The sequence below is a fragment of the Rhineura floridana genome, chromosome 21, assembly GCF_030035675.1.
Source record: "Rhineura floridana isolate rRhiFlo1 chromosome 21, rRhiFlo1.hap2, whole genome shotgun sequence".
NCBI lineage: Eukaryota > Metazoa > Chordata > Lepidosauria > Squamata > Rhineuridae > Rhineura > Rhineura floridana.
This window is the reverse complement of record NC_084500.1, coordinates 17021751-17048815: the sequence shown is the minus strand read 5'-3', so window position 1 is coordinate 17048815 and position 27065 is coordinate 17021751. Positions and strand designations below refer to the sequence as shown.

General features: G+C 49.7%; 2 protein-coding genes across 2 annotated transcripts in view; both read left to right on the top strand.

The window, feature by feature from the left end:
* The window catches only part of VPS53 (VPS53 subunit of GARP complex), a 40305-nt gene extending 34289 nt beyond the window's left edge, over positions 1-6016 (top strand). The window contains exons 19-22 of the mRNA XM_061604958.1: positions 431-500; positions 1822-1959; positions 4497-4601; positions 4800-6016. Coding sequence (XP_061460942.1) covers positions 431-500; positions 1822-1959; positions 4497-4601; positions 4800-4970 — 484 coding nt within the window. The 3' untranslated portion in view covers positions 4971-6016. The remainder of the gene's footprint in view (positions 1-430; positions 501-1821; positions 1960-4496; positions 4602-4799) is intronic.
* An 8356-nt stretch (positions 6017-14372) lies between these two features.
* RFLNB (refilin B) lies at positions 14373-22163 on the top strand. Its single transcript, XM_061605093.1, has 3 exons — positions 14373-14650; positions 18787-18896; positions 21104-22163. Exons 1-3 carry the CDS (start codon positions 14465-14467, stop codon positions 21423-21425), a joined length of 618 nt encoding a protein of 205 aa, XP_061461077.1. The 5' UTR covers positions 14373-14464; the 3' UTR covers positions 21426-22163.
* Positions 22164-27065: the final 4902 nt, after the last annotated feature.

Sequence of the window (27065 nt, the reverse complement as noted above, 5' to 3'; positions counted from 1 at the left end):
AAAGCAAGCTCACAAACACAACTCCTTATCGCCATTACAGTTCTTGTGTGACGCATTCAGCTCGCCTCCGCCCAGCCATGCTGTGGCTGTGATCACTCAGGGGGTCTCCATCTGCCTATGTGATTCTGGCTAGTTTTGTCGATTTTCTGGCTGGGAACACTCCCCCCCCCCGTCAGATCTGGGGGCGGGGGCGGCCTTGATGGAGTTGCCCTCCTCCAACACCAGCATTAGTTCAAAACCACCCCTTGTCTCTGTCAAATCCAAAAGGGTAATGTGGACCACGTGATGTCCTGTTTGATTTTTTTTCTCTCCTTTTGTCTGTCTGTTAGATAAACAGTTTAAAAAAGAGGTGGGGGAAATTACCCTTGTGATGATTCTTAAATCACATGCGGCACCCGCCAGGTTACTTTTTTCCTTTCTTGCCCTGCAGTTCGTTCATCCCTAAGTTTATCAACCATCTCTTCAAGTGCAAGCCGATCAGCATGGTGGGGGCAGAGCAGGTGAGAGCCGAGGTCTGAAAGAGGTGGGGGAGGCAGGGGCTGGCGGGCGGAGCAGTACAAACGAGAGAGAACGTTGCATCTTGTATTATTTTTAAAATATTGCCTCGGGCAGCTAGCACAATACGGTTTGGCAGGTAAGCAGAAGCGACTGACTGTTTTGCCGGCTGGCGTTTTCCTGCATCCAGGAAAATGAAGCCACAGCAGGGGGCGAACCGTGAGGCGGTGGTTGTGGGTGGCTGTCAGCTCTACCCTGCATCAGCAGTGTCAGGGGGGGCTGGAAATTCCTGGGTCTTTGGCAGGGAAGGAAAGTCCTTAGCCAGCAGTCGGGTTGTAAATCTGCCAGGCCTATCCGAAGCGTACTTGCCGAGTCAGAAGTCCAGAAGCGAGGTCAGTGGAGGTCCGGGATCAATTGCCAAGGAGGTCAATCAAAGAGATGCTGCAGGGAAACTAGGTCTACACAAAGCCACGCCTGACGTTGCAGTCAGCAACAGGCTGCAGCCAAGGTGTGCCTTATAAAGAGCAGGATGGACAGCAGGTGTGAGCCCTCAGCGTTTGGGCCTTAAGGAGACAGGCCTGCCTCTCTTCTGCCTGACCTTCTGCTGTCTACGTTCTGCAGGTGAGGGGGGAGTATCCTGTTCACTGTCTGTGTCTGGCTGCAGGGCCTCTGCTGTCCCTGGGGTGCTCTGCAGCTGAGGGGCAGAAGGAGCTGGATTCTCAGGAGGCTCCTCCTTGTCTCCTGCTGCTCCTGGGTCTGCTGCTGTTACTCCCGAGTCGTCCTTATCTGAGGAGTCCTCTGACGGGGCCATGACAGTGGCATTGAAGCACCTGGGCAAGAGGCACACAGGAAACCAGAAGCTTCCATTTCCGCTCTTAAATAAACCGCTGTCCCCTGTTGCATCTACATGGGGAACTGTGGTTTGCCTAAACTAGAGTGAGATTCGGCCCCTGGGTTGCTTTCACTCGCTAGTTTAAGGAAGCCGCAGTTTCCCTGCATGGAGATGTAACGGGAAACGATGGCTTGGTTGTAAGTGGAAGCAATGCTTCTGATCTCCTGGCATATGCCAGCAGAGGAGGAGGGATATTTTTAAGTGCAGTGATAGCCAATGTGGTGCCTTCCAAACGTTGCTGGCCATGTGGGTGGGAGTTGTAGTTCAAGACATCTGGAGGGCGCCAGGATGGGGAAGACTGGTTTAGGATGTTGGAAAACGTTTTATGATTTCAATTCCATCTCCCACCTCCAAAACACAGAGCTTGACCACGTGAGTTGGGGTGCCCTCTTCACTGCCCGAAGCCTAACCCTAACCCTTTAAATCTGCTGCAGTTGCTGCTGGACACTCATTCTCTGAAGATGGTTCTTCTGGACTTGCCTTCTATCGGGTCCCAGGTGGTGAGGAAGGCCCCCGCCAGCTACACGAAGATTGTGGTGAAAGGCATGACCCGTGCTGAAATGATCCTCAAGGTCACCTTCCTGCTTCCTTATATATATATTTATATGTAGTTATTTAGTTATTCTATACGGTAAACTGGCTTTTGGGTGTGACGAGATGGCACCCCCATCAACCCCGGAGAGGATCAACTGCCAGAAAGTCAAGGCCGCAGGAGCATAAGAAGAGCCTGGCTGCTGGGTCAGGCCAAAAGGGGCCCATCCCGTCCAGCATCCTGTTCTCCCATTGGCCAACCAGATGCCCCAATGGGAAGCCCACAAGCAGGGCCGGAGCGCAGCTGCAGCAGCTGTCCCCACTTGGCGATTCCCAGCTACTGGTACTCAGGGGCATATAAAGGCAAAGCGCCCTGGGCGGGAGGCTGCTCTTGATCATTCTCGGGAGAGGGGGAGTCGGCGAATGCTGTATGCCCTCTCTTGATGCTGGAGGCCGGCCACAGTATGGTGGCACCAGGGCCCAGGCGGGCCCCCATCCTGGCAAATCTGACAGAGCGTGCCTCTTGAGTGTGTTGCCTTCTAACCAGGGACGGAAACCCAAGAGCCCCAAGGAGAAATGCAATCTTTCAGGCCTCTGTGTCTGGCTTTGGGACTCTCCTCCTCCACAACCAGAGCTTCCTTGCGTGTTTTTACCTGGCTCCTTGAACTCTGAGTGAGTGAGTGAGTGAGTGAGTGAGTGAGTGAGTGAGTGAGTGAGTGAGTGAGTGAGTGAACCAGCCTGCTCTACAAAGGTAAAAATTGCATGTGTTGCTTCTGACTCTTGCCTGCTACTAGTATGTGGCCCCCGCAGGGCTGCCCAGGAGGGAATGCGGCCCTTGGGCTGAAAAAGGTTCCCCGCCCCTGCTCTCAATGCTTGAACCCTTCCGCTTGTTCCTCTGGTCACGCTTTGTTTCATTATTTACTGAATTTCTATCCTGCCTCTCCTCCCAGGGGAGCCCAGGGCAATGGCCTTTCCCGGCTGGCAGGATGTCCAGTTTGGATTTCTCTTTCTGTCTGACTCCCTGCTGCCCTGGTACAAAATCTCCCTGTTTTGCTTGTTAGGCCTTCCCCCGTGGCTCTTTCTCTTACCTGTACGCCGCTTGGGTTGCCTGTCGGAAGAGGGGGTCCCTCAGTAGTGAAAAGAGCCCCTGCTTTGCATGCAAAAGGTCCCAGGTTCAGTCCCTAGAAGCACCTCCAGTTTTTTTTAAAAAAAGGTATCAGGTGATAGAAAAGACCTTGAACCCAGAGAGCCACTGCTGGTCAGAGCAGACGCTGCTGGTCTAGGATGGAGCAGTTGCCCGGCCTGTTCCGAGACGGCTTTGTACGTTCCTAATTTGTTCTAAATGGCTTCCAGTAGATAAATATTTCCTCCAGGACCCAGAATGTGCCTGTAGCGTTGTGCATAGGAGGGGTCACCTCAGATGCTTGGGGCATGTGTCACTTTTTAGGAGGGGGGGTGTCACATCCACACCTTGCAGACGCAGCCTTCTCTACTCCCCCCCCCCCAGACTGCTGGTGGTTTGGTGAATCATCTTTTCTTGGCTGCTGAGCCTCCCGTCCTCTCCGCCACCCACACACCTTCTGGGAACGATAACGTACATATAAGGCAAAAAATATTTCTTCAATAGATTTCCCGTCCTCCCCCCCCTCAAAAAAAAGGTTGGTTTTGTGCACAGACATGATGGCCTGTCGCTTGGCTTTAACGGATCGCCACAGTCGCTCCCCACAAGGCTGCTTTTGACATAGATCTCGCTCCCTGAATACTGTTCCAGGGCTGTGGAGCTGCAGGTTTAGATTCCCCCCTGGTGGCGCTCCTCTGGAGTTTCCGATGAGATCACTGCAGAGTGTTTGGCAGCGGCTGGTTTGTGTGTGGTGTCGCACGGGCCTGCGTGGGGTGCAATTATGTCTGGGCGTAGGGGAAGGGGGAATGGTGGTGCGCAAGGGATGTTAATCCTTTTGCTGCTGCAAAGAGTCTGTGAGACACCTATAAATAAAAAGCCCACAGTGGTGCAATGATTAGAGCATTGGAGTAGGACCTGGGAGGCCCGGGTTCAAATACCCCGAGCCGTGAAGCTCTCACTGGGGCTAGTCACTGTTCCTCGGCCCATCCTACCTCGAAGGGCTGTTGAGAGGATAAAACAAGGATGGGGGAGAACCACGTATGTCACCTTGAGCTCCTTGGAGGCAATGCAGTATGCAAACGTAAGAAATAATGACGAAATAAAGGCCACAGGTGGCTTCCGTGGCATCTCCATTACCCAGTTTTAATATTGTTGTTGTAGATCTATTGTTTTTATTGTATTACTGTATTTTATTAATTGTATTTTAATAATTTTGTAAGTCGCCTAGAGTGGCCATTGGCCAGATAGGCGAGGAAGAAATTAAATTTATTATTATTATTGTCATCTCTCTGTGGGGGTCCCTCGGAGTTTTAAATGGGTTATCGCAACACAGCTTTGGCTCTTGCAATGGGAGGCGTCTGCCCTGATGAGGAGGAAGGTCCTCCCTCTTGACATCGGGCGCTGTCTTCCCGTAGGCCCCTCCCTTCTGACCCGTTGGCCATCCGCCTCTCCCTGCAGGTCGTGATGGCCCCGCATGAGCCCGCCGTGGTATTTGTGGACAACTACATCAAGCTCCTGGCCGACTGCAGCACAGACACCTTCCAGAAGATCCTGGACATGAAGGTGAGAAGCGGCGCCTGCTCTCTTCCCATCTCTTTCTGCAGCTCCCGTGCAGTCACGGAGGGGCAGGTCGGAGACCGCCCTGCTCGTGCTCATCACGGGAGGAGGAGTGTCGATGCCCAGTTGGGCTGATTTCTTTTCTGTATTGCTTATCTACGCACGCACATACGCTCCCCTTTCCTTCCCCCCCTTGCCCCACAGGGTCTCAAACGGAGTGAGCAAAGCACCATGTTGGATTTGTTCCGCCAGAGGCTCCCGGCCCCCCCCTCTGGGGCTGACAACGCGGGGCCCCTCTCGCTGGCGGCCCCCACGCCCGAGCAGGAGTCCTCCCGCATCCGGAAGCTGGAAAAGCTCATCAAGAAGAGGCTGTAGAGGGTCTCCCTCTCCCATCCTTGCTTTGTAGTTCTGGAACCTGTTGAGGCGGCTTCTTCAGCGCCGCTGAGAACGGGGATTCCGGGTGGCCCCCCCTCCGCCTGCACTCCTCCTCCAACTGCATTCCTCTTGGCCTGGCTTCGGAAGACCTGTCGGATGTTCCAAACCACATAGCATCACTCGTGCAGGCCTGTACCGTTTTTTCGACAGCCGTGGGGAATCTCCTAACCCGTATAAAGAAATCCCTACGCACATAGAACGTTTTCACCCTGATACGCTTTTTCGTTCTGTGAATGTGGTTTCTTTATGTGGGGAGGGGGGGCATTCAGACACGCAGCCCACCCTTCCTCATCTACGGCGTGAAACGGTGCAGGCCAGCGAGAGTGGTGAACGTGTGGTTCTGCCACCCAAGAGACCCTGTTTTCTGTTCTCAGGAGCAGGCGTCCCCCCCCGACCCTTGCCCCCTTCCTCTCACTCCTGTTGCCTTGCCCGTGTTTCTTCCCATACTGCCCTTCCAGCCTCTGCGGATCCGGGTGACCCTTTGCCCAACTTGGTTCCAGCCCTGGGCACAGCGTGGTGTTTACTCTCGATACAGAGCAGCTTGCAAAAGGAAGCTAATCAAGGCGGGTGTGGCCTGCACCTCCCCGGGTTTTATAGACGTACTTGTGTGAAGAGCAAACACGACTTGTGCAACACATCGCCAACGCGACAACGATCAGGAAGGCGAAAAATAGTCATAACTGGGTTTCTTCCGCTCCCACTCCCTGGCCCTTTGTGCAAATATCTAAGCAAAAGGTTTGGACATTGAAATGGAGGGACACCAGATTGTAAAAAGACAAGCTTCAGATGATAAAACGTTTTGCCATGAAAATGATCTGCCTTTTCCCCTTCTTTTCTTAAATACCGATTTGAAACCACCCGCTTTCCTTATTTATCAGTCCCAAATGCTTCTGAATGATCAGATCTCCTTTAAAATGTACATTTTCTGTTCTCTACAGGTCTCTCTTAAGTTGTAAATTTTCCATCAATAAAGAGCACTGTTCTGAGTGGGCTTTTTTTCCCTTTTTTGTAAATCCCGTCTGTCTGAATTTTCTTTTGTCATTTCTTGCAGTGTGATGTTTAAGCAGAGTAAATTGACAGCCTCTTTTCACTTTGTGCGTTGATCCATAATTTCAGTGATTATTGAACAAAGTCTGAACCAGTTTTGCCAAGAGGTGTGTGTGAGGTTCCCCCAGAACTCTGTAAAATATACTTTACTCTTGCCTCACCCCACATAGCTTTACAAGAACCCGACCCTGTGATTTGTGCAGCAGTTGCTGGCTTTCCAATGGCTCCTGCGTGGAAGGGGGCATTCTCAGAACAGTAATTCAAACAGAGACACAATGGACAACCTCCTCAGAGGACAGAATTGGTGGAACTGCCTTGCCTTGAACAGATGCTGGTTGGGATACGCTTTAAGGGTGGAATAGTACTTTATGCAGAAAGGTGGCGGGCAGGTTCCATCCAATCACTCCGTCCATAGATGTGGTAGACTTACTTGTCCATAAAGGGACCCTGATGGGAGAAATCATGCAGAGAAGCAGCAGGCACCCTCTATAGGGTTCAGGGGAGCCTTTACATTTCAGTTGTGGCTGGTGCCATCGTCTCCTGTAGCTTGCTTGCCTTCCCTATACTCCTGTGAGGGAATCATCTAACCGGAAGAAACTGGAAGCCAGATCTTGCGTGCCCACATTAAACAAAACTTTTACCTCTCTGCGTTTTAGATTTAAAACGCAGCATTTAAAAACGCTCAGCAAAAGTGACATATCTGTGTGGGTCCTTGCGCGCTGACGTTTGCCAAGCCTTGTGTCTTGTTCCTCTCTCTCTAGCAAGCGGGAGTGTCTCTCTTCCCCTCTCGCTTTTGCAGGAGTGACCTTTTACCAGACAGAGTTGGTATTCACAGCTGGTGGGAGTTCTCCGCTCCAAAGCCTGCAAAGGAGCGGACCGGGGAAAGTATCATCATCCCTTCACCTTCACAGCTTGTTTTTCTCATTTTTAGCCCTCTAACAAGATCGTTCCCAATAACAAGGGACAAAGCCTTCTGCCGGGGTGGGGGGTGAGAGGGCTGTGCCCGGGGGCAGCTGTGGGCCTCTGCGATCCCTCCTCGTGCTTAACCTGTGCATGTTTACTTGGCAGTAAATGTCACTATGTTGAATGGAGTTTCCTCCTTAGTTAGTGATTGAATCTTTTGGATTGCTGCCTCGGACAGCTTTAGGACAAGATTAGGCAAATTTGTTGGGGAGGTCTCTCTCAAAGGATATCTTAATATTATAATGATAATAATGAACAATAATACAAATTTATTATATCTATGAAGTATCCTAAAGCAATTTCACAATACAATAAAACCGGACATAAAAAACCCAATTGCCCACACAAATGCAAACATTGAAACCCAGTACAGAGACTGACTGGGATAAAAATCTCCACTGAAATGGAGCCTGCATGTCAACGGGCAGTCTATCCTAACATGCGTCACTCTAGATCTGGAGCCAACAGCAAAAAGACCTCCACCGGCTGACATGATGGAGCTTGTCAGTTCTTAGGCAGAGGTGTAGAGCCTGCAGCTGGCCAGATGTTGCTGGACAACTAACTCCATGAATGGGAAACCAGTGACCTTCCAGATGTTGCTGAACTACAACTCCCATCTTCCCTGGTTATTGGCCATGCTGGCTGCGGCTGATGGGAGCTGGAGTCCAGTAACATCTGGAAGGCCACAAACGGGTCCTCAGCCACTGCCCAACTCCTATTGACCCTCACTGGCAACATCTGGAGGGCCACAGCTTTGCTATCGCTGTTAATAATGCATCCTGTTTTAAAAAATGATTGTAGAGACTGCGGTGGCTAAAACAGACCTTCCATGGTCAGAGTTGAGTCCCAGAAGTGGTTTCAAGATTAAAGCTGTGTACGCACTCTTCATTTAAAGCACATTTGCTTCCCCCAAACAATCCTGGGAGCCGTAGTTTACCCACCACAGAGCTACAATTCCTAGCACCCTTAACAAACCACAGTTCCCAGGATTCTCAGGGAGAAGCCATGTGCTTTCCATGTGTGATGTGATGCTGAGTCTTGGCCACGACCAAGGAGTGCCTTTGAATACATCTGCTGGGTTGGGCACCCCATGCACAATCACAAAAAGCCACGGCAAAGCTGGGCTGGGGCAAGCTGAGAGCTTCCAGTGTAGACGAGGTTGAAGTCTGCTCTATTTGAGGCAGGGAATCCCTCACCCCACGCCCCTGAGCCTCTGCTTCGAGAGGCATCAACATGCCCGAGATCCTGTTTTGGCAAAGACTAGCACCCCATCCCCGGGGGAAGGCGGCGGCATTTCTGCAGGAAGCAGTTGGCCTCCCGGAGAAGCCACAGACGCCGGTGGCGCTGGCTCCCTTCTGCCTTTCCTTCCAGGAGGGGCAATTAGGGATTTGTCTGAAGGGGTCTGGGCTCGCTAGCAGTGCCACAGCCGCCAGGTCAAGATACTGGGCCAGCGTTTGCTTTGGCCCGTGTGACCAATTTGTGCTCTTCCCTGCCCGCCATCTCCGGGGGTCTTTCCCCAGCGATGATGCAGAGAGTTAGGAGGCTTTCAAAGGCTGTTCTGCACTCCATCGCTTATTTTTTGAGCCATGGTAGTGAGTCCAGAGCAAGTTGGGGTGCAACCAGGGATGTAGTTGTCCAGGGTCTCGGGGTCTTAGACCCTTTACTTTTTGGGGAGCAGGGTCTCAACAGGGTCCCTATGTCTCCAGCATCCTATGAGCCAATCAATGTGAAAGGAGAGTGTTAGCCACTGAGAAGAGTCTTCTAACATATTTTCCTGCTGATTAGAGTGAAAGGTGAGTCAGCCACTCAGAAGACTCTTCTCAGTAGCTAGCACCAGGGCCAGCGCCAAAGGGCAGCCAGGTGGGGCCTGGCCGAGGGCCCTGCAGCCCACAGATCACAGGGAGGGAGCTTCCAGGCTGCCCACCTGTTCGTTCGCTCCACCTACCTCTCTTCTAAGGTTGTGCGCGCTGTGCGCGCAGGGTTGCCATCAAGCAAGATGGCGGCCACGGCTTTTTTAAGGGGCTGATGCTCCTACAACCATCTTGGTCGATGGCAGCCCTGTGCAACAGGTCGCTGAAACAGGCGGCAACTTCATGCCCAGGGCAAGTGGGTGCCCAAAGGCCCAGTCATACCTTGTGCCAGCCCTAGCTAGCACGCTGCCCTTTCGTGCTTATTGACTCCACGTTGAGGGAGAAAGCATGACCAAGGATCTCATTCTCAACCCAGTGGGTGGGGGGGGGAAAGGAATGGAAGGGGGCATGGCCATCACGAAGGGGCCCTGTGCTTCTGAAGAGACCATCTTGGCTGCAAGACCCTCTCCCTGCTGGCTGGCCTCTTTCCACCTGGCCTGGAAGGGTGAGGCCTGGACTGGCTGCAGCTGTAAAAGTGAGTTGTGTAACTTTTTTTCTGTTCATGTTGTGAGCCGCCTTGTGCATAAATTGTTGTGGAACGGCGGCGTACAAATAAACAGAGATGATGATGATGAATTTGCCTGGGTGCTACTGGGTCTTGCAGCAGGCCTCTGAGTTCGAGACAGGCATCCCAGCCCATCAGGGGAGGCCGGTCCCTTACAGCCAACGGGGCACTGCCCCACCACTCTCAGCCAGGCCCCACCTGCTTGCACAGCCTGCCAGCTCCTTCCTCCTTCCTCTCAGCGTTGCCTTTGCCAGGGAAGAGGAAGGGACAAAGGCACCCTGAGCTGGCTGTGCCTGCCATTGGCCTCCTTGCTTTCTGCCCTTCCAGCCCAAATGGGGACTAGCCACCCCTGCGCCGAGGACGGGGAACCCACGGCCTTCCAGATGTTGCTGGAGCCCGGCTGCTACTGTCCCCGCTGACCGTTTGAAATACACCTCAACAGTCACGGCCGTGGAGCCTTAGCGCCCGTGCGCATGCATTTAATGTGCCTGTGCGCTGCAGACGAGATGTGCCCTTTTTAACTCCTAGGGACCCTTGGGGCGGAGCCGAGCCCTTGCGAACGACAGCGACCTCTCGGCTTGCGTGGACAAAATGTGAGTTAGCCGTTTCCAAAAAAACAACGCAGGAACAGGCACGGTGATGCGCTTGGGACGGGAACCGGACTCTGGTAAGCAGGCGGCACTTGGCGAGCATGAGAACGTAGGAGGTTGCCTTCTCCCGAGTCAGACCACTGGTCCATCATCATCATCATCAATATTAATATCCTGCCCTTCCTCCCAGCAGGAGCCCAGGGCAGCAAATCCATCTGACTCGGCATTGTCCGCACAAGCAGCTCTCCAGAGTTTGGACTGGGAATCTTTCTGGAGATGCTGTCGGGGATTGAAGCAGGGACCTCTGACATGCAGAACGGGGGCAGGTGAGCTGCGGCCTGTCTCTGCAGTACAGAGGCTCCGCATGGAACTTCAGAAGCTGCCTTGTACCAGGCAGGACAGCTCAAGTCTATCTACCCCAGCAGTTTTTGCTCTGACTGGCAGCAGCAGCAGCTGTCCAGGGTCTTGGGCAGAAAGGGCTTTTCCTATCACCTGCTACCTACTGAAGGTGGGACGTTCGGCATGCAAAGCAGGTGATTTGCCACCAGGGGTGTAGGCGTCCAGTGTCTCAGGGGGTCTTAGATCCCTTATTTTTTAGGCACAGGGTCTCTGCAGGGTTCCTGTCTCCAGCATCCTGTGAGCCAACCAGCATGAAAGGAGAGAGTGTTAGCCACTGAAAACCATCTTCTAACATGCCTTCACGTTGTTTCCATGGATTGGAACCAGTCAGAGTGAAAGGAGGTGAGTGAGCCCCTGAGAAGACTCTTCTCAGTGGCTAACACGCTCCTCTTTCATGCTCATTGCCTCCTAGGAACATCTGTTGTGGTGGGCAAAGGCATTAACAAGGATCTCATTCTCAAAATGGAAATGGACTGCCTTCAAGTCGATCCCGACTTATGGCGACCCTACAAATAGGGTTTTCATGGTAAGCGGTATTCAGAGGTTGTTTTACCATTGCCTCCCTCTGAGGCTGAGAGGCAGTGACTGGTCCAAGGTCACCCAGTGAGCTTCATGGCTGTGTGGGGATTCGAACCCTGGTCTCCCAGGTCGTAGTTCAACACTCTAACCACTACGCCACACTGCCTCTCAACCTAGCAGCAAAAAGAGGAGGGGGAAGGGAGGAGGCGTGGCCATGACTATCACGAAAGGACCCTGCACTTCTGAATCTGCCACTACGCTATTGTTTGCCACAGAGACATTAACAAAAAGATACATTGAAGGGGATCGCCAGCACACGGTCCTCGCTTACAATTGCCCTTCGGTTGACCAGGAGCACTAAGCTCTGTCCCTCTTTGTAAAGGCCCTGGACAGCTGCCAGCAGCCTGCCCTTGAAATCTCCTTCCAAGCAAGCAGGCGTGCCCTGGAGACCCAATGCACACTTCAGTGAGCCGCGGGCAGAGGTGGGGAAAGCGTGCAGGAGGAAAATGGGTGCGTGCATGCCAAGGCGCACTCGATTTCGTGCTCTGGGACACGCCTCTGCTTTATCGCCCCAGGAAATGGTTCAGCTATTAACACAGCCCTCACGGCGCGCTCGGATCCCACGGCAGAAAGGCGCACCTTTGTTGACCCATTGGTGAGCGAGGGTGAAAAGAGGGTGCAAGGCGCTTTTATTTTTCTCTCTGGTGTCGCTGCGTTATCTTGTAATTGAAGCCATAAAAATTGAGCACAGAAAGAAGGGAAAACAAGGTTTTCTTCCTTTGGTGGAATGGGCCTTGAAGGGCCCCACTGGTGTGGTCTTCCCTCCATTAAACCTGGACAGAAAGAGGCCGCCACAATTCCACACCAGCGGTGCCAGAGGTTTCACGTCAAGGGCAGTGCAACATTCCAGTTCAGGAAAGAAGCCATGTTAACTTCCACTGTGGATGTTAGCTCTGGTTCAGCCTTGCCTGCAAGAGAATTTTGAAAACCTGATGCAGCGGCTGAGGGAAAATGCAAAATTCAAGTAAGAACCTGCAACAAAATCTTGCAGTGTGGACTGGAGCGTTCGCTGCTCAGGATTCCAGCCAGCCAGGCCCTTTCCAGGAAACTCCATTGCATTCCCCCTTTTTCCTAGTCTCAATCTGTCTCCCCTGAGCATACTAAGCCTTTGGTATTCCCCCCTCCCCCCCAAAATATGTTGGTTTTTACCTGCTTCTGCAAATCTTTGGGTTCCCTCATGTACGTGGAAGGTACTGTTTTGGTTATATAAAGACTGGCATTTGGAGAATTAAGATTGGTCTTAACATATAGAATGGCTTTGCTGCATCTAACCCAATTCCCTGTCTCCAATAGTGGACAGCCAGATTCTTCGGGAAAGGTCACAGTCAGGGAGCAATGGTCCTCCACTGCTGTCTGCCTCTACTGTGTGCTTTGCAATGGTAACATGCTTCGGAACGTGGAGGTTTACCTTAGGTCTCCTGCCTATTGCCATTGACAGCAGTACCCCGGCCCACATAATTCTCCAATCCTGTTCAAAAGCAATCCTGCTGCAGTGCAGAGTATCATCATGACAAGGTACATATTTATATCTATCCAGCACCAATGAAGTTCACTGGGGTGGATCCCAAATCTGAGTCTTTTTTGAGGGCACGAGCGATTTGGGCAGTCAAATGAGATGGTCTGGAACAGGAGGGACCTGCTGAGAACTCGGGGCCTCTGAAATGTAGAGAGCCTGAATTCCTAGCTGCGTCATTACTCCAATTCCCATCAATGCTGACCATCCCTTGGCTGGAGGAGATGGGAGTTATAGTTCAGCAGCACCTGAAAGGCCACAGGTTGCCTATCCATTCTGTAAAGAACATGCTCCTCACTGAATCAAGGCCCATCCCAAGCATGCTTGTAGTTCACTCCTACTCAGTCTCCAAAACTGAGCCCTGTTACTGCCAAAATTCCGAGGCTGGATCTGAGCTAGCCTTTGCCAACCAGACGCCCTCCCACAGTTTTGGACTACAACTCCCATCCGCCCCAGTCAGCATGGCTGTAAAATCCCACAGGCCTTGCCTACATTCGACATTTCGCTCAGGGCTGTTCTTGGCTAACTCCAGATCCACAAATAGTTCTTGAGTAACCTGGACGACAGCCGAAAGGGGGACGGTTCTCCCAAGTTCACGGAAAACCTCTCCTCGATGAATCCACGTCGGGGTTTTTTTTTAAGTAGAAAAGAACACAAAATGCGGTTTGACCTTTTTCAAGATGCCTTTTCCACATGGATCTGCTGAGTCGCAGGTTCTGTGATTCATCGAAAAAGTGTGAATTCCCAGCGGCTCCCCAGCTGGCTGCTTTGGAAAGGGCTGGTTTTGATTTGGATTATTGATGCTCGCAGATGGCTTTCATTCATGCAAACACCGCGGCTGGAGTGGAAAAGAGGTCTTTGCAAAAACAGCTGAGGGAGAATAACCTTGCCATTTGCGGTGGGGCCCAACTTCTGCGGAATCGGGGAACGCACCTTCTACAAAGCCAGGAACGTTGGTCCATCTAGCACAGTATTGTCTACACTGACAGGCAGCATCTCCAGGATTTGAGGCAGGGAGTCCTTTCCAGCCCTGTCTGGAAATGCCAGGAACCTGGGCCCTTCTGCATGCAAAGCAGATGCTCTCCTACTTGAGCTACAACACTCCCCCTAAAACTAAAGTAAGGTTCTAGTCCTCATAGTTCCATAAGACAGAGCTGATTTCAACAGGAAGCTGCTTTATACCAGGTCAGACCATTGGGTCCATCTAGTGCAGTATTGTCTACACTGACTGGCAGCATCTCCAGGATTTTAGGCAGGGAGTCTCTACCTAGAGCTGCTGGGGACCTTCTAGATGCCCAGCGGGGGCTCTGCCACTGAGCGAGGATCCTGCCACTGGACAATGTGTAGGAAAGAAGTGGCCCTCCCAGTGCGGAATTCGCACAGCCCTCGTCTTGGGAGACGGTGAGCCCACCGGGAGAGGGGGGGAGGAAAGCTGCCTTCCTCAGCTACTGTTTTGAGAGGGCTATATGGAGAGAGGAGACAGGACTGGGGCAGCATAGTGCAGTGGTTAGAGTGCCAGACTAGGCCTGGGCAGACCAAGGTTCAGATCCCGGCGCTCTGGGGCCAATTCCATCAGTCTCCCTTTCTCTCTGACTATCCTACCTCACAGGGCTGCTGTGCGGGAAGAAAAGGCGGGGCAACGAACCCGGAGGAAGCACCAGGCCCGCGGCCTTTCCCCAGGAGGCGGGGCGGGCAATAAATGTAATTAGAGCAATAAGAAAACGAGGGGAGCCGCGCGGGGCGGGGCTTGTGGACTCCTTAAAGCAGCCCCGCCCTCCTCCCAGCCGTCGGGTGCCGAGGAAAGGAGCCCGCCGGAGCGCACGCAGCCGGCTGAGGTCGCCGCTGCCCCGGCCGCGTCCCTTGCACAGGCCCGGCGAGGCGGCTCTCCCTCCTGCGCCAAGGCCGGCGGCGCGCCTAGGGCGCGCGCGATGGTGGGACGGCTCAGCTTGCCGGCCGACGTCCCGGAGCTGTCGGATTCGAAGCGCAGGGCCGAGCGGGGCCTCGACAGCCCCGACTCCGGGCTGCCCCCCAGCCCGGGCCCCGGCGGTTGGCTGCACTCGGGCGGCGGCTCGGAGCGAGGAGTCGCCAACGCGCTGCCGGAGCCGCTTCCCAAGGTGAGTGCAGTCCGGATCAAGGGGGTGAGAAGGCGACGCCGACCTCAAAATGCCGGCTGATCAAGGCGTTTCCATGAGCCGCACCTGGCGGGGAAACGGGTTGATCTGCCGATCAGTTGCGAAATCGGTTTGAAGCTAAGTTTTTAAAAGCAAAACGCACTGAAGCTGCTCCCATCAGCTTTTACAATGAAAAGGGGCGAAGTTTTGCTAGCCTGGCGTAGCCCCGTTGTCAGAAGAGCGAGGTGGAGACGCGCTGGAACCGGCAGAACGGCGCGTGTGTTTCTACCCCGACCTTGCAAGGCCAGTGGCGCGTTGAGTGCGGGATGCCGGCGAGGCAGCTCCAGAGGGAAACTGGAGAGGGTGCGGGCGAGGGGACGCCCGGTGTAATCTGGATCAGCGCTGGGAAAGGTAACCCCGGTGCAGCTGCCGGTGGAGGAGTGTGAATCGGGAAACGGGAGAGCAACTCGGAGGGTGCAAAGCTAATAGGGATGCTGTGAACAGCGTGTTGGAGGAGATGTGCCGTCTCCGGGTACGCGCGTGGTTAGCTTTGCAGCCTGATCTGGGCCCGTGGGGGCAGTGTGGGTGGGTGCATTGACACCCCCCAGTTCCTGCCTAGCTGTGGCCCCCGTTTTCCTAACTCGGGCAAGAGAAGCCCGTCCCTGCCTTTCTATGCTGGGGAGAACGTGAGCTCTTGGGTCCCTTCGGTGAGGACGGGACGGCGTTCGCAGAGCGCTGAGGCTGTTCGTCATGGGATCCTCTTGGGATCCTTCACAACGGCCTTGTGAAGGTAGGCCAGTAGGACGGCTGGTTCGTTTCCCGCGGGGCGGGCTGCCGCCAGCCCCCGAGCATGACTTGAGGGAGTCGGGGGTCTCCAAGGAGCTCCCGCTCGGCCCTCCGCCTGGCTGTCAGGTTGGGCTTGGCCACATCTCGGGGTGCCTCCAGGCCTGTCCCCAGTTGCACAAGGGATGCAGGGAGTGGAAGCCCTTGTAGCTCTCCCCACTGCTCAGCCCAGAGCACCCCACCCCCGAAAAGGAGAGAGGGGTATGTCACACAACCCCAAATGTTTCAGGTGGGATGCCACTCTGGAACACACACGCAGATGTGTGGGTGTCTTCGTGAGTCTTCCTCAAGAGTCTCCAAATACACGATCTGGGGTGGTAAGCACCCAGGAGTTCCCGTGTGTGGCTGTAGGTTTTGCATATGGAGAAGGTGTCATCTTCCTGAACTCCCTTACGGGATTTGGGGTGCAATCCATTGCCTTGGCTCCTCCTAATATCTTCTTATTTACTTTGTATTGTTATTCCATTTTGTTGCCCACCGTACCCTCCAAGTAGCTCAGGGTGGCGAACGTGACCATGGGAGGAAGGGGTGGGAAGTAAATTTAATAAATGAATAAGATTTTATGTGTGAGGAATCCCCTGAATCTTTATTTGCTTTTTCATGTTTTTATAGTGTTGGTTTCAGGTTGAATTTTTTGTTTTGTTTCAGTGGATATTCGTTTTTGTACTGTACACCCTGTGGAGGTTTTAGAAATATGAAGGGGTTTAGAAACGCTTTTAAATAAACAAATAAATGGTTCTCCTCTCCCTCCCCGTTTTATCCTCATAACAACCCTGGGAGGTTGGTTAGGCTGAGAGACTGGCTACCCGGTGAGTTTCCTGACTGGGTGGGGATTTGAACCCGGGTCCTAGTCCAACCGCTACACCAGGGGTGAGGTGCCTTTTTCAGCCTGAGGGCCGCATTTCATTCTGAGCAGCCATCCAAGGGCCACATCCTGGTGGGGGGAGGGCAGAAGCAAAAGTGGGTGGAGCAACTAATGTACATTTCACCTTTGTTCGGTAGGCCCATTTCGATACACATCCCTCTCTAACCTCCATCTGGACAAGCAAGAGGCATCAGAGTTCAAAAACACAGTCCAGGCAGGCAGAAACACTCAGGGTGAAGAGCAGGGCCAGTGACGGGTGTGGCCTGGGGAGAATTCTGAGGGCCAGTTAGAGGTCTGGAGGGCCACATTTGGCCCCTGGGCCTGAAGTTCCCCACCTCTGCGCAACACCAAAAGAGACTTCCATTCAGGACTGTCTTTTCTTCCCTTCCTGCAGCCAACCCCCCCACACCCAGCAATGTGATTCCTTCCGTCAGTACAGTGATATGTCAGTTGTGTCCTGTCAGTGACTTTGTTCAGGCAGCTGCTGTGGTGGGCAAAGCAACATTTGGTGGACAGCTGCTGCACCCCCAATGTGTGGCGACAGGATTTGGAGGCAAGCAGCGGGAGGGTAAAGGCGAGTATTATGGGCCCCCCTGTAGTTTTCCCTGCTAAATAATAATGCCCCACATAAAAATACAGGGGGGGTTACATAGAGCTCAGCTAAGGAGTGCGTCAGTACGTGCATATCTTGGCCACCTTTTTCTATCCCATGTTAATCACACCTGGCTACCGTTCTCTACACGTGCAAGTCAACAGCTCTTTAAATGCAAGATTTTTGTTATTCATTATTAGAAGAATTGGTATGCCCCTTTTCATTTCAAGAAGAAAGCTGAATTAATTTGAAGTCCGTACCGTCTCTTGGTTTTGCATTTGCAAACCGCTACGGTGGAGTTGAATTCCCCTTATCAGCCTGGGGTGCATGTTGAAAATGTGGGGCAACTTGATTGTGGTTAAAGGATGTTAAGGGAGTAGCTACATAACGTTTGGTGAGCGTAAGAATGAGCCTCTCCTTCCCTAGATGATGATGATGATCCCACTTTTCCTCCTTCAAGGTCACTGCCAGTTGTGCGAGACTGAGCGTTGGGGATAGGCCAGGGTTGATCCATCCCCCAATGAATTTATGCTGGATGTTTTTGGTCACTGGAGTGCTTCCAGCCTGTCACTATTTTGGGGTGGGATTCAATTGCATACCAGCAAATTCAGATTGCACAGTTACAGTTGATGGGGAGCTCTTGTGCAACAAATCCACTTCCCCCAAAGAGCAGACTTTTTGCAATAAGGAAAGTGATGGATAAATGCACTTGGAAAGTTTAGGCAATTCCTGCTGCTTAAATGAGCGTTCATTCTGATTTGCTTGTGGGAAGGCCATCGAAACTCCTGCAAGCAAATCAGAAAGAATGTTCAATAGATAGCCGACATTGTCTAATCTCCCTGCAAATAAATGGAGATAAATGCTCAAGAAACAGGTCATCTGGAAGCGGCACATTTTTTGCAACTCTGTTTTGATGGGTGTTGGAAAAGAAAGTGGTTTTTTTTTCCCCAAGATGTGGCTGATCTCTTGCTCCTGAGACTAAAATGGTTTCTGCACCGCTTGGGGGCCGGATCGAGTTAAGAACTGGGTGTGGTTAGAAATGTGTTCCAACTCTCTCGCCAAGACAGTAGCTGCCTCTGTTACGTTTTGTGGGAATCATGTCTGTCCAAAATGCTAAGGCTTGAGTTCATAATTCTCGCAATGTCACTAGCCGTTCGCTAGGTTATTTTTTTCCTTTTTTCTTTTATTGGCTTAGCTGAAGTTGCTCAACCTTGCTTTTCCATCTAGAAAAGAAAATAATAATAAGAAAAGAATAGGAATTATCGTGGTCAGCACACAGGCTGAACTTCAAATGCGAGGCTGAACAACTTATAAGAGTGCAAAGCGCGTTGTCATCTGATGTGGTGATGCTAAAGTTCGTAAGAGAGCTTCTGCAATTGGCAGGTGGTGGGCCAATGTGCACAGACGATCTTTTTTTAAATCTTGAAAGTGTGACCTACACCACCCACCTGTAGGATACGGAGATTTTAACTAGGAAGCCAAGACGCAGGATCCACAACAGGTAAAGAAATGCACTTTAAGCCGTGGTGAGGGGCCGTAGCTCAGTGGTACAGCATATACTTTGCAGGCCCAAGTCTTGGGTTCGACCCTCAGCATCTCCATGTAGGGCTGGAAAAGGCTCCCCTTTCCGAGACCCTGAAGAGCTGCTGTCAGTGAGTGTAGACACAGCTAGGTGGGTCAATGGACTGACTTGGCATAAGGCAGCTTCCTTCCCTGTGTCATTCTATGCTGTTGGAAGGCCTTGCATCTGTCTTCCTCACCTTCTGTTGTATATTAATGTCACCATTGGTATGTTGTCTTTTGCCTTTCTGTCCCTAAAGGCCCCCTTCCTTTTTGCAGGATACCACCTCTTCTCTCAGCCAGCTGCTCCCCAGTTGCACCTTGCGCTTATGCCCTCTGTCCTTCTGCGAAGGAGTGGCGTTTGATCCGTTACCACCCAAGGACATAAGGTATACGGTTTGGCTTTACAGCTGCGGGTCTGTTTACAGTTCCCTTTCTTGAGAGCCCTTATAAGAGAAGGGTGGACAAGAAAAGATGAGTGTGAAAGGAATACTTGGATTTATCAAAGCCGGTGGTTTGACAGAGAAGCCTCCTTTATTAGAAGGTCATATTATTTATTTAAGGCATTTATATACTGCTTTTCAGGTGGACCTCACAGAATGGTTTACGTTTATTTACAAAAAATATTTATATACTGCTATGCATTTCAAGAAAACAAACCAAAGTGGTTAACGACATATATAAACACAGAATAAAACCATATAAAAATTAAAACTGGAAATCAATTAACCAACTATTGCAGAAAGATATGGTCTCAATTGCCTGTGTAAGCTTGGTGACGTAGAAGAGTGTTCAGCAGGCATTTAGAAATCGGAACAGAAGGTCGCTGCTGAGTCTGTTGGCAGAGCATTCCACAGGGCTGGGCCGATGGCCAGTGAGGTTTTGGCAGATGATCTCGGTGAACGAGCTGGGATATAAGGGTTCAGGTGGTCCCTAAGGTACCCTGGGCCAAGTTGTCGAGAACGCTGAAAATTAACACAAGGACCTTGAACCTGGCTTGGAAGCGGATGAGTAATCTTGCCTGGATCTGCAGGTTTAAATGCTATTCCTGTGTATTACGACTTACAGCGACCCTATGAATCTTTTTTGGATACATTCATAGGGTTTTCATGGTAAGAGGTATTCAGAGGTGGTTGACCATTGCCTTCCTCTAAGCCTACGGCACCCTGTATTCCCAGGCGGCCTCCCATCCAAGTACTAACCAGGCCTGACCCTGCTTATTAATAGATAACTACAACTTGTTTTATTGCATTGGAAATTGATTTCTTTTGTGCCTGATTCACGGACTCCCTTGAAGCTCGTGATGTGGACAGTTCTGAGCTAGTAAGGTAGCTTCGTATGTGGATGTTGCAAAAGGTATTGCAAGTTTCTTATCCAGACTAAGACTGCAGTAAGGATGAATATAGCTAAATGAATCTGGGGGCGCTTCCAGACTGTTGCTATTTTTGGGTGGGATTATAATTCATTTGGTCTTGTGCAACAAACCTGCTTCTTCAAAAGACTGGACTTTTTTTTTTTTGCAATAAGGAAAGGGAAGGGAAGGAAAGGGTGGGATAACATTTGCTTTGACATTCCATCATCTAACCTCCCTGCAGACAAATCAGGATGAATACTCACTGAATAGCCAACACATCGTCTTATCTCTATGCAAACAAATTGGAAAGAATGCTCAAGTAACAGGTCGTCTAGATTGCCTATAAAGCGTCTGTTATAAAGAGGGCAAAGAGAAACTGATTTCCATAGCAGTGCGAGAATAAGTGGGTTTTACGCGAACATATCCAAGTAGATTCTAAAAGAAGACTTCCCTGCTGTGAGAGACAGTGGAGTGAGTTACTGGGGAAGGCATGATGATTTCCCCTCAGTGGAAGATTTAAACAGTAGGTTGAGTGAACTGTCTCTCTGTGTGTGAGAGAAGCTAACTCTTGTCTGCATGATTGTGCGTTGGAATAAAAATGATCTTCTTAACCATTAAGTTAATACAAGACGAAAGAGAAATCTCTGGATGTAAGAACATAAGCTCTGCAGTTGGATTGCGTCCAGTGTCCTGTTCTTATCGTGGCCAGCCAGGTGACCCACTGGGAAGCCCGCAAGCAGGACCTCAGTGCAACAGCCTCTCTCCCCACTTGCAATTTCCAACAACTGATATTCAGAGGCATTGTAGAAATCATAGGTATTGAGGGAGAGTAGAATCTTTGTGGCTATTTTTTTTCCTGACAAAAGGAAGTACTTCTTTACTCAGCGCGTAGTTAAACTATGGAATTTGCTCCCACAAGACGCAGTAATGACCACCGTGTTGGATGGCTTTAAAAGAAGATTAGACAAATTCATGGAGGACAGGGCTATCAATGGCTACTAGCCATGATGGCTGTGCTCTGCCACCCTAGTCAGAGGCAGCATGCTTCTGAAAACCAGTTGGCGGAGAGGAGGGGAGAGTGTTCTTGCACTCGGGTCCTGCTTGCAGGCTTCCCCCAGGCACCTGGTTGGCCACTGTGAGAACAGGATGCTGGACTAGATGGGCCACTGGCCTGATCCAGCAGGCTCTTCTTATGTTCTTATGTTCTTATGTTAACTGCTTTATCTCTCCTCTCCCCCTAAGGTATACCTCTTCCATAAAATACGACTCTGAGAAACACTTCATTAATAATATTTCTATGCCGATGGGGCTTGGGTTGTCCTCTTGCAGCCAAACGATTGTCTGTGTTCCCGGCAGCACATGGCGCAGTTACAAAGCCGAAGTGCGCTTCGAGCCACGCCCCAGACCCAGGAGTTTTGCAAGCACCACTATCATCTACCCAAAGCTCCCAAAGACTGTGTACACCACCACACTGGATTACAATTGCCGAAAGTTTGTGCGGAAGTTCTTGTCCAGCGTGGAGCTAGAATCGACTGGGAATGATAATGATCCTGATGATTGCTGACTACACACTCTCTCTGTGCCTGCCTGCCTGTCTCTCTTTACCGCTGGAACATGTGTTCCTGTTGTATCTTAAACTCTCCACCAGATGAAAGCGGATGAAACCCTCAATAGCCTTGCCATTCGAATGAACTAGCTACCTCTCTTCCAGGGTGCATCTTCAGCCTTAAGGATCCTGTTGGCCTGCACTTAAATTTTTGTCTACAGGAATGTTAAGCGCTTTCCTCAAGGACTCTTTTCTACTTCCTTTGTAATCGCTGCCCTCCTGTTTTCCCTGTATGTGGTGGAAATAAGGGAAATCTTTCTTTTCAAAGGGAAAAGTAACTTGTTTTTATGGAAGGATCATTCTCAAATGTTTGATGACGACGATGGTTTTTACGGAAGAGGAGGAACCTGGGCAGCCTTCAAGCAAAAGCAATCCATGAATTGGCCGTTTATAGCATGGGAGCCATGTAGTTGCTCCTACTGCAAAGAACTTTACATATAACAGGAACTCCTTTGCCACCTAAACCCCATAATTTATTTTCACTCTTCACAGGTGCTCACTTATTATATTAATGTATTAAAACACAGATGTTTTTGCCAGGGTGGGTTGGCTGGTGGGTAAATCACAGGTTTAGACTGATGTTGCTCTTTAAACCTTACCAACCTTTATGCCTGCGTTATTCTGTTAAACCTTTGAGGAAATGAATCAGGCCAGTCATTAAAAGTGGTTTTGCATCAAAGCACACAGGATACTAGATTATCTGTCTTCCAGATATGTTTTATATAGAACGTTCTATGTACTTCACAATGGACTTGCCTAATTATTGGCTCCTGTTAAGTTTTAGATTGCACTTAGACTTGTAGAGTTGGAAACGGCCTGTAACGCCATAGAGTCCATCCCCCTGCTCAATGCAGAAATCTTTACCATGATTGCTTTTTAAAGGTTTTCAGACGCTGTAAATGTTTTGAAATGTTTGGAGTTGCTTTTCAACATTTTAAATATTTTTTTATTTGATTTTAAATTGCTTTGTTTGATGTTTGCCACCCTGGGCTCCCTTTGGGAGGAAGGGTGGGATAGAAATTTAATAAATAAATATCCTCTTTGGGCTGTTTTAGGAGGAAGGCAGGGATCTAAATATGAATTTATTACATTTATATCCTGCTCCTCCTCCCAAAAGGAGCCTAAATAAATACATTTGTATCCAACCTTTTCCTCAAAGGGGCTCACCTCCCCAAGAGTTTTAAGAAGGTTTGGGGAAGTGTGTCAAAGCAGTTTGTATTCTTGGCAAATTTGGATAACCTTTTCAGTACCAAGTACAAGAGGGCAGATGTGTGCAACCATAGGATCGTGAAGAGGATGGGGCAGAATTTGTTCTGTCTCCATAGCAGTAGCATTATAGCCAGATGCTTCTTGACTGTAAGAGGTACATTGAACGTCCCAAAATAAACTGGGCTGGAGACATGCCGGCTGGTGACACAGCTGTACAGCTTCAAGGTTCTTGGTAGACCCAGGCAAGCGCCAACTGCGTTGTGTTGATTGTTTTGGGCCTTTGCCCAAAGCCTTGCAAGCTTTGCTGAGTTCTTCGTCTGACAACAATTTATGTTGACTGTCATAACAGCCATCCTCTATCAACAAATCTCAGTAAACTTCAGGAAGTCTGCAAGATGGTTGTTGTGGTTGGTTTTGTATGGGAAGCCACTGGCAAAATGCAAACCACTGAGAGTCTTGAGCCACCTTAAAGAGTAACTGATCTGGCAAACGCTGTGAGCATTGTGAGCAAAGAAAATCTTTCCTTTAAAAATGCTATTTTCTAAATGTTGCTGAAATTACAGAGCAGAGTGGCTACGGAGAAATGCCTTAGATTGGTTGGAAGGGCAGTCTTTTTGTGAGGTGCGTGTCATTTTTCATTCGTGAACAGAAATGATGACCTCTCCTTTAAAAAAAAGAGTCAATTTGGACATGAATAAATTTAGACTGTGCCACGTTAGGAATCCAGAAAGGAAGAGGAAGTCCAGTCGATTAAGTTGGTTCTTGCAAGTGCGATTAATGGTAAGTGTTGAGGTATTTTGTGGTGTCTTAAGTGTGAGGGCAGAATTGCTTCATGGTAAGAGGGAAAATTGTTTTTTGAGTTATTAATTTGTTTAGAATCAGTGGTTGCTTTGCAGTTATGGGAACTGGAGTCAAGAGAATCTTGCTCAGAGGCAAGTAGTTGGCTGCTCACACTTAAAACTTTGAGGATGCTATTGCCCCCCAATGCTCCTGCCAAAACAAAACTAGGTTTCTGAAAGACAGGAATTAAGTATGCAAACAAAGCACTATCCATCTCAGGTGCAGGGTGCAAACAAACTAGGTCATAGTCTAGTCATAGAGAAACTGAGATTTTGTTGTTGAGTTCTGCTAAAGGAGCAATAACACTCTCTGAAATAATAGAAAAACTGTTATGTAGTGAGAGCAAGGGTTTACGACCTGCTCCTCCCCACAAGTGACACCCTTTCTATCTGTGCAAATTGAATGCAGCTCTGAATGTCTGATTTGATTAGTGGTGAGAGAGAGAACCCACTTGAATTTTGCATTACAATTGCAAAAGCGGTTAAATGTATAAAAAAGGACATGCTTTAATTGCCTTACTGAGTAGGGCTTCTCAGTAGGGTTTAAGGGGAGAAGTTGCCAGCGAGTAAGGCATTCCTTGAGGGAGTGACTGTTTTGTTAGAAAGTACCAAGAAGTAATCACTGCATACTTAGGTGTGCAGAAAAGATCTAAGAATTTGTAGGGCTACCTAAGGGAGATGCCTGTTTTGGAATGCTTGCAAGTTTGTTAGTTCTTTTAAAAAAACGAGAGCACAAATTTCTAGTACTGGTGTCTAAATAAACAAGGGCAGGTCTCTTCACGGAATTCTTTGTATAGATGGTCATTGCTGGAGTAATGACTGCAACTTCCCCCTTAGAACTGTTTTCATACTCTTTCAAATCTTACAGCAGTAATATTTTTAACTTGACAAACGTAATTTTGGGAGAGGCATCATTTAATGCAGGGGGAAAAAAAAACTCCTTTGCTTCTCTAAACGAAAGGAAAGAGAACCTCTCCAGTGCTAGACAGGGCAAAAACGTTGAAAAAATAGGGTCCAGTGCTGGTGTATGGCATTACTTCTGTGGGTACTTAATTTTTCTTTTTGCAAGGGCTACATGAACACATTTGTGGTATAGCAGAAAAGCTCTCTCCTGTAGGGAAAAAAAAGTATGAAAGCTGTATGGGGTTTTGGAAAAGCATTCAGCGTAGGCAGAATTGGGAGGGAGGATATTTGTAACTCTTATCTACAAGGGACCACGGTGCACATCAGCATCCAATCAAAAGACAATCGGCCGTGGTAGCCCTTAAAAGCCAGCTCGGTGGAGGATTTGTGTGGGGAAAAGGTCCCCGATTCAACCATGGCATCTCCAGGATGGACTGGGAAGGACTCCTGTTTGAAATCCTGGAGAGCTCCTGACAGTCAGTGTAGAGCAAAGAGGGGGAGACTGTGGCCCTCCAGATGTTGGTTGGACTCTAGCTCCCATCAGCCCCACCTACCATAACCCATGGTTGAGGGTGATGGAAGTCATAGTCCAGCACATCTGAAGGGCCACACGTTTTCCACATTTGGTGACAATATTGAGCAAGATGGACACCCCCCCCCATAGTCTGGCTCAGTATAAAGTGGCTTCCTGGGTTCCTAGAATTGCCCATGGTGTAGCTACTACTAGCCCACAGGCTTTGGGAATGCCCTTCTTTTCAGCCCTCTCTCGGTCTTCTCCCCTCCTCAACTTTTAAGAAAAATAAAAAGCTGTGGGAGATGGCGGTGAAGGGTTTGACTCCTTTTTCTAGAAGCATGGTAGTGCTCTTGCAATGTTTTTGTGTTCTTCGCTGTGGCAACATCGGGGCCAACAACACTTGAGGAATGATGCTTTGGGGCCTTAGCGGGTCAACTTGCAAATATGTTAAGTCTCTAACTGCTCTTGCCTGCCACCTCCAGAATGATATTTTTGTCTGCAAGAAACAAGAAGAGAACTGACTGAAGGGACGTCCTGGAGATATTTGGCCCCAGTTGGAAGCTGCAGGATGCTGGTGGGAAGCCCTTAGTCAGATGTGGCCAAGTAATTTGAAGGTTCATCTGACATATTTTAGTGGGTGGTAGCCTACTTCTTGGTGGGAAAGCAAAGGTCTTTTGCTTACTTCATGACATCAGAAGAAGGCCCTTGAACATGGGGTGGGTGGGACCTCTTTTGGATACTTGTGGTATGGGGATATTATTCCAGGCAGATGTACTTTGGGACTTCTCGAGTTTTGTTTTTTGGATTTTACAAATAAAAGCCTTATACAGACCATTAATTAAAAGCCTTATATAAACTTCTTTTTAATCATCCTTGCCCGTGTACTTTTTTTTAAAAAAGATAACTTTTAATCATAAACTTGCTTTGTTGCATTCTTTGGAAGCCCTGGATATCGCTGTGCAATGTCTATGACATGATTCCTCTCCCTGTGACTGTTCATTTGCTTTTATTTTACCCATTTTTAAACTAATAATAAATTATCTGAAGAACATAATCTCGGAGAAGTGTGTTGTGTTCATTAACGCTCATCGCAGGCTAGGCTGTTACTACTACCACTATGTTTTTTGAGTGTGGATGGGAATAATAGCTGAATCTTGAAAGTGACAAAAATATGAAGAATTGTGATTATACTTGGCTTTCTTACAAATATTTTCATAGGCATTTGATCTTTTTTTTATATAACTAGATTTTCAGGGAAGCTATTTTAAGTAGCTTTGTATTTTTAGAAACTCCACATAGGAAAATATTTTAAGTTTAAAATGTTATTCTTTCAGATAATTTACCAGCAATCCTATGTATGCTTATCTGGGGGTAATTCCCATTGACATCAATGGGGCTTACTTCTGTACAGAGGAGTATAGATTGTGGTATTGTAGCCTTTCAGAGCATTCCACCTCGAGCTGCCCACCCGGCTGAATGCAGACTCTGTCGGGAGCTGCGCACGGGAGCCAAAAAGGAAGAGCAGCACTCTTTTTGCCGGCAGAACTTCAGGCTGGATCGGGACCCACAGGGGCACTCCAAGGGGGACTTGGATGCTGTGTAAGTCCCCCATGGCTGCTCCTCCACCATACCCCCGCAGCGCCCTGTTTTGGGGGCTACCACCAGCTCTCCATCTAGTGGGCTGGCCATCCCCAGCACCACTATCAGGGTTCTGGCAGTGCCGTGGCGGAGCTGGGATGAGGGGCTTCTGCCAGTGGAGCCTGGAGGCGCTGGGAGCCTGTCAGCTCAGCCGGAGGTCTGCCACATCCAACTCCCCCAGCCCAGTGTAAACTCAAGTTGGATTGTGCCCTTTGTATGGTGGTTCCTGCTTTTTCATATGAATATACTGCTGACTGCCTCTTCTCCTAACTGTGTGCTATGGAAATCCTAAGCTGAAGTCACTAGTTGTTTAGTGCCAATTTACCAATGAAGGTATCCCTATGACTGAAAGGTTTTCATTTTATCCAGTCACAACACATTACCCCAAAGATCCATGAATAGTTCGAACCATCCTGGTAAAACAGGAATGTGGAACCTCAGGCCCAGGGGCCAAACGTAGCCCTCAAAGCCTCTTTATCTTGCCCTTGGGACTTT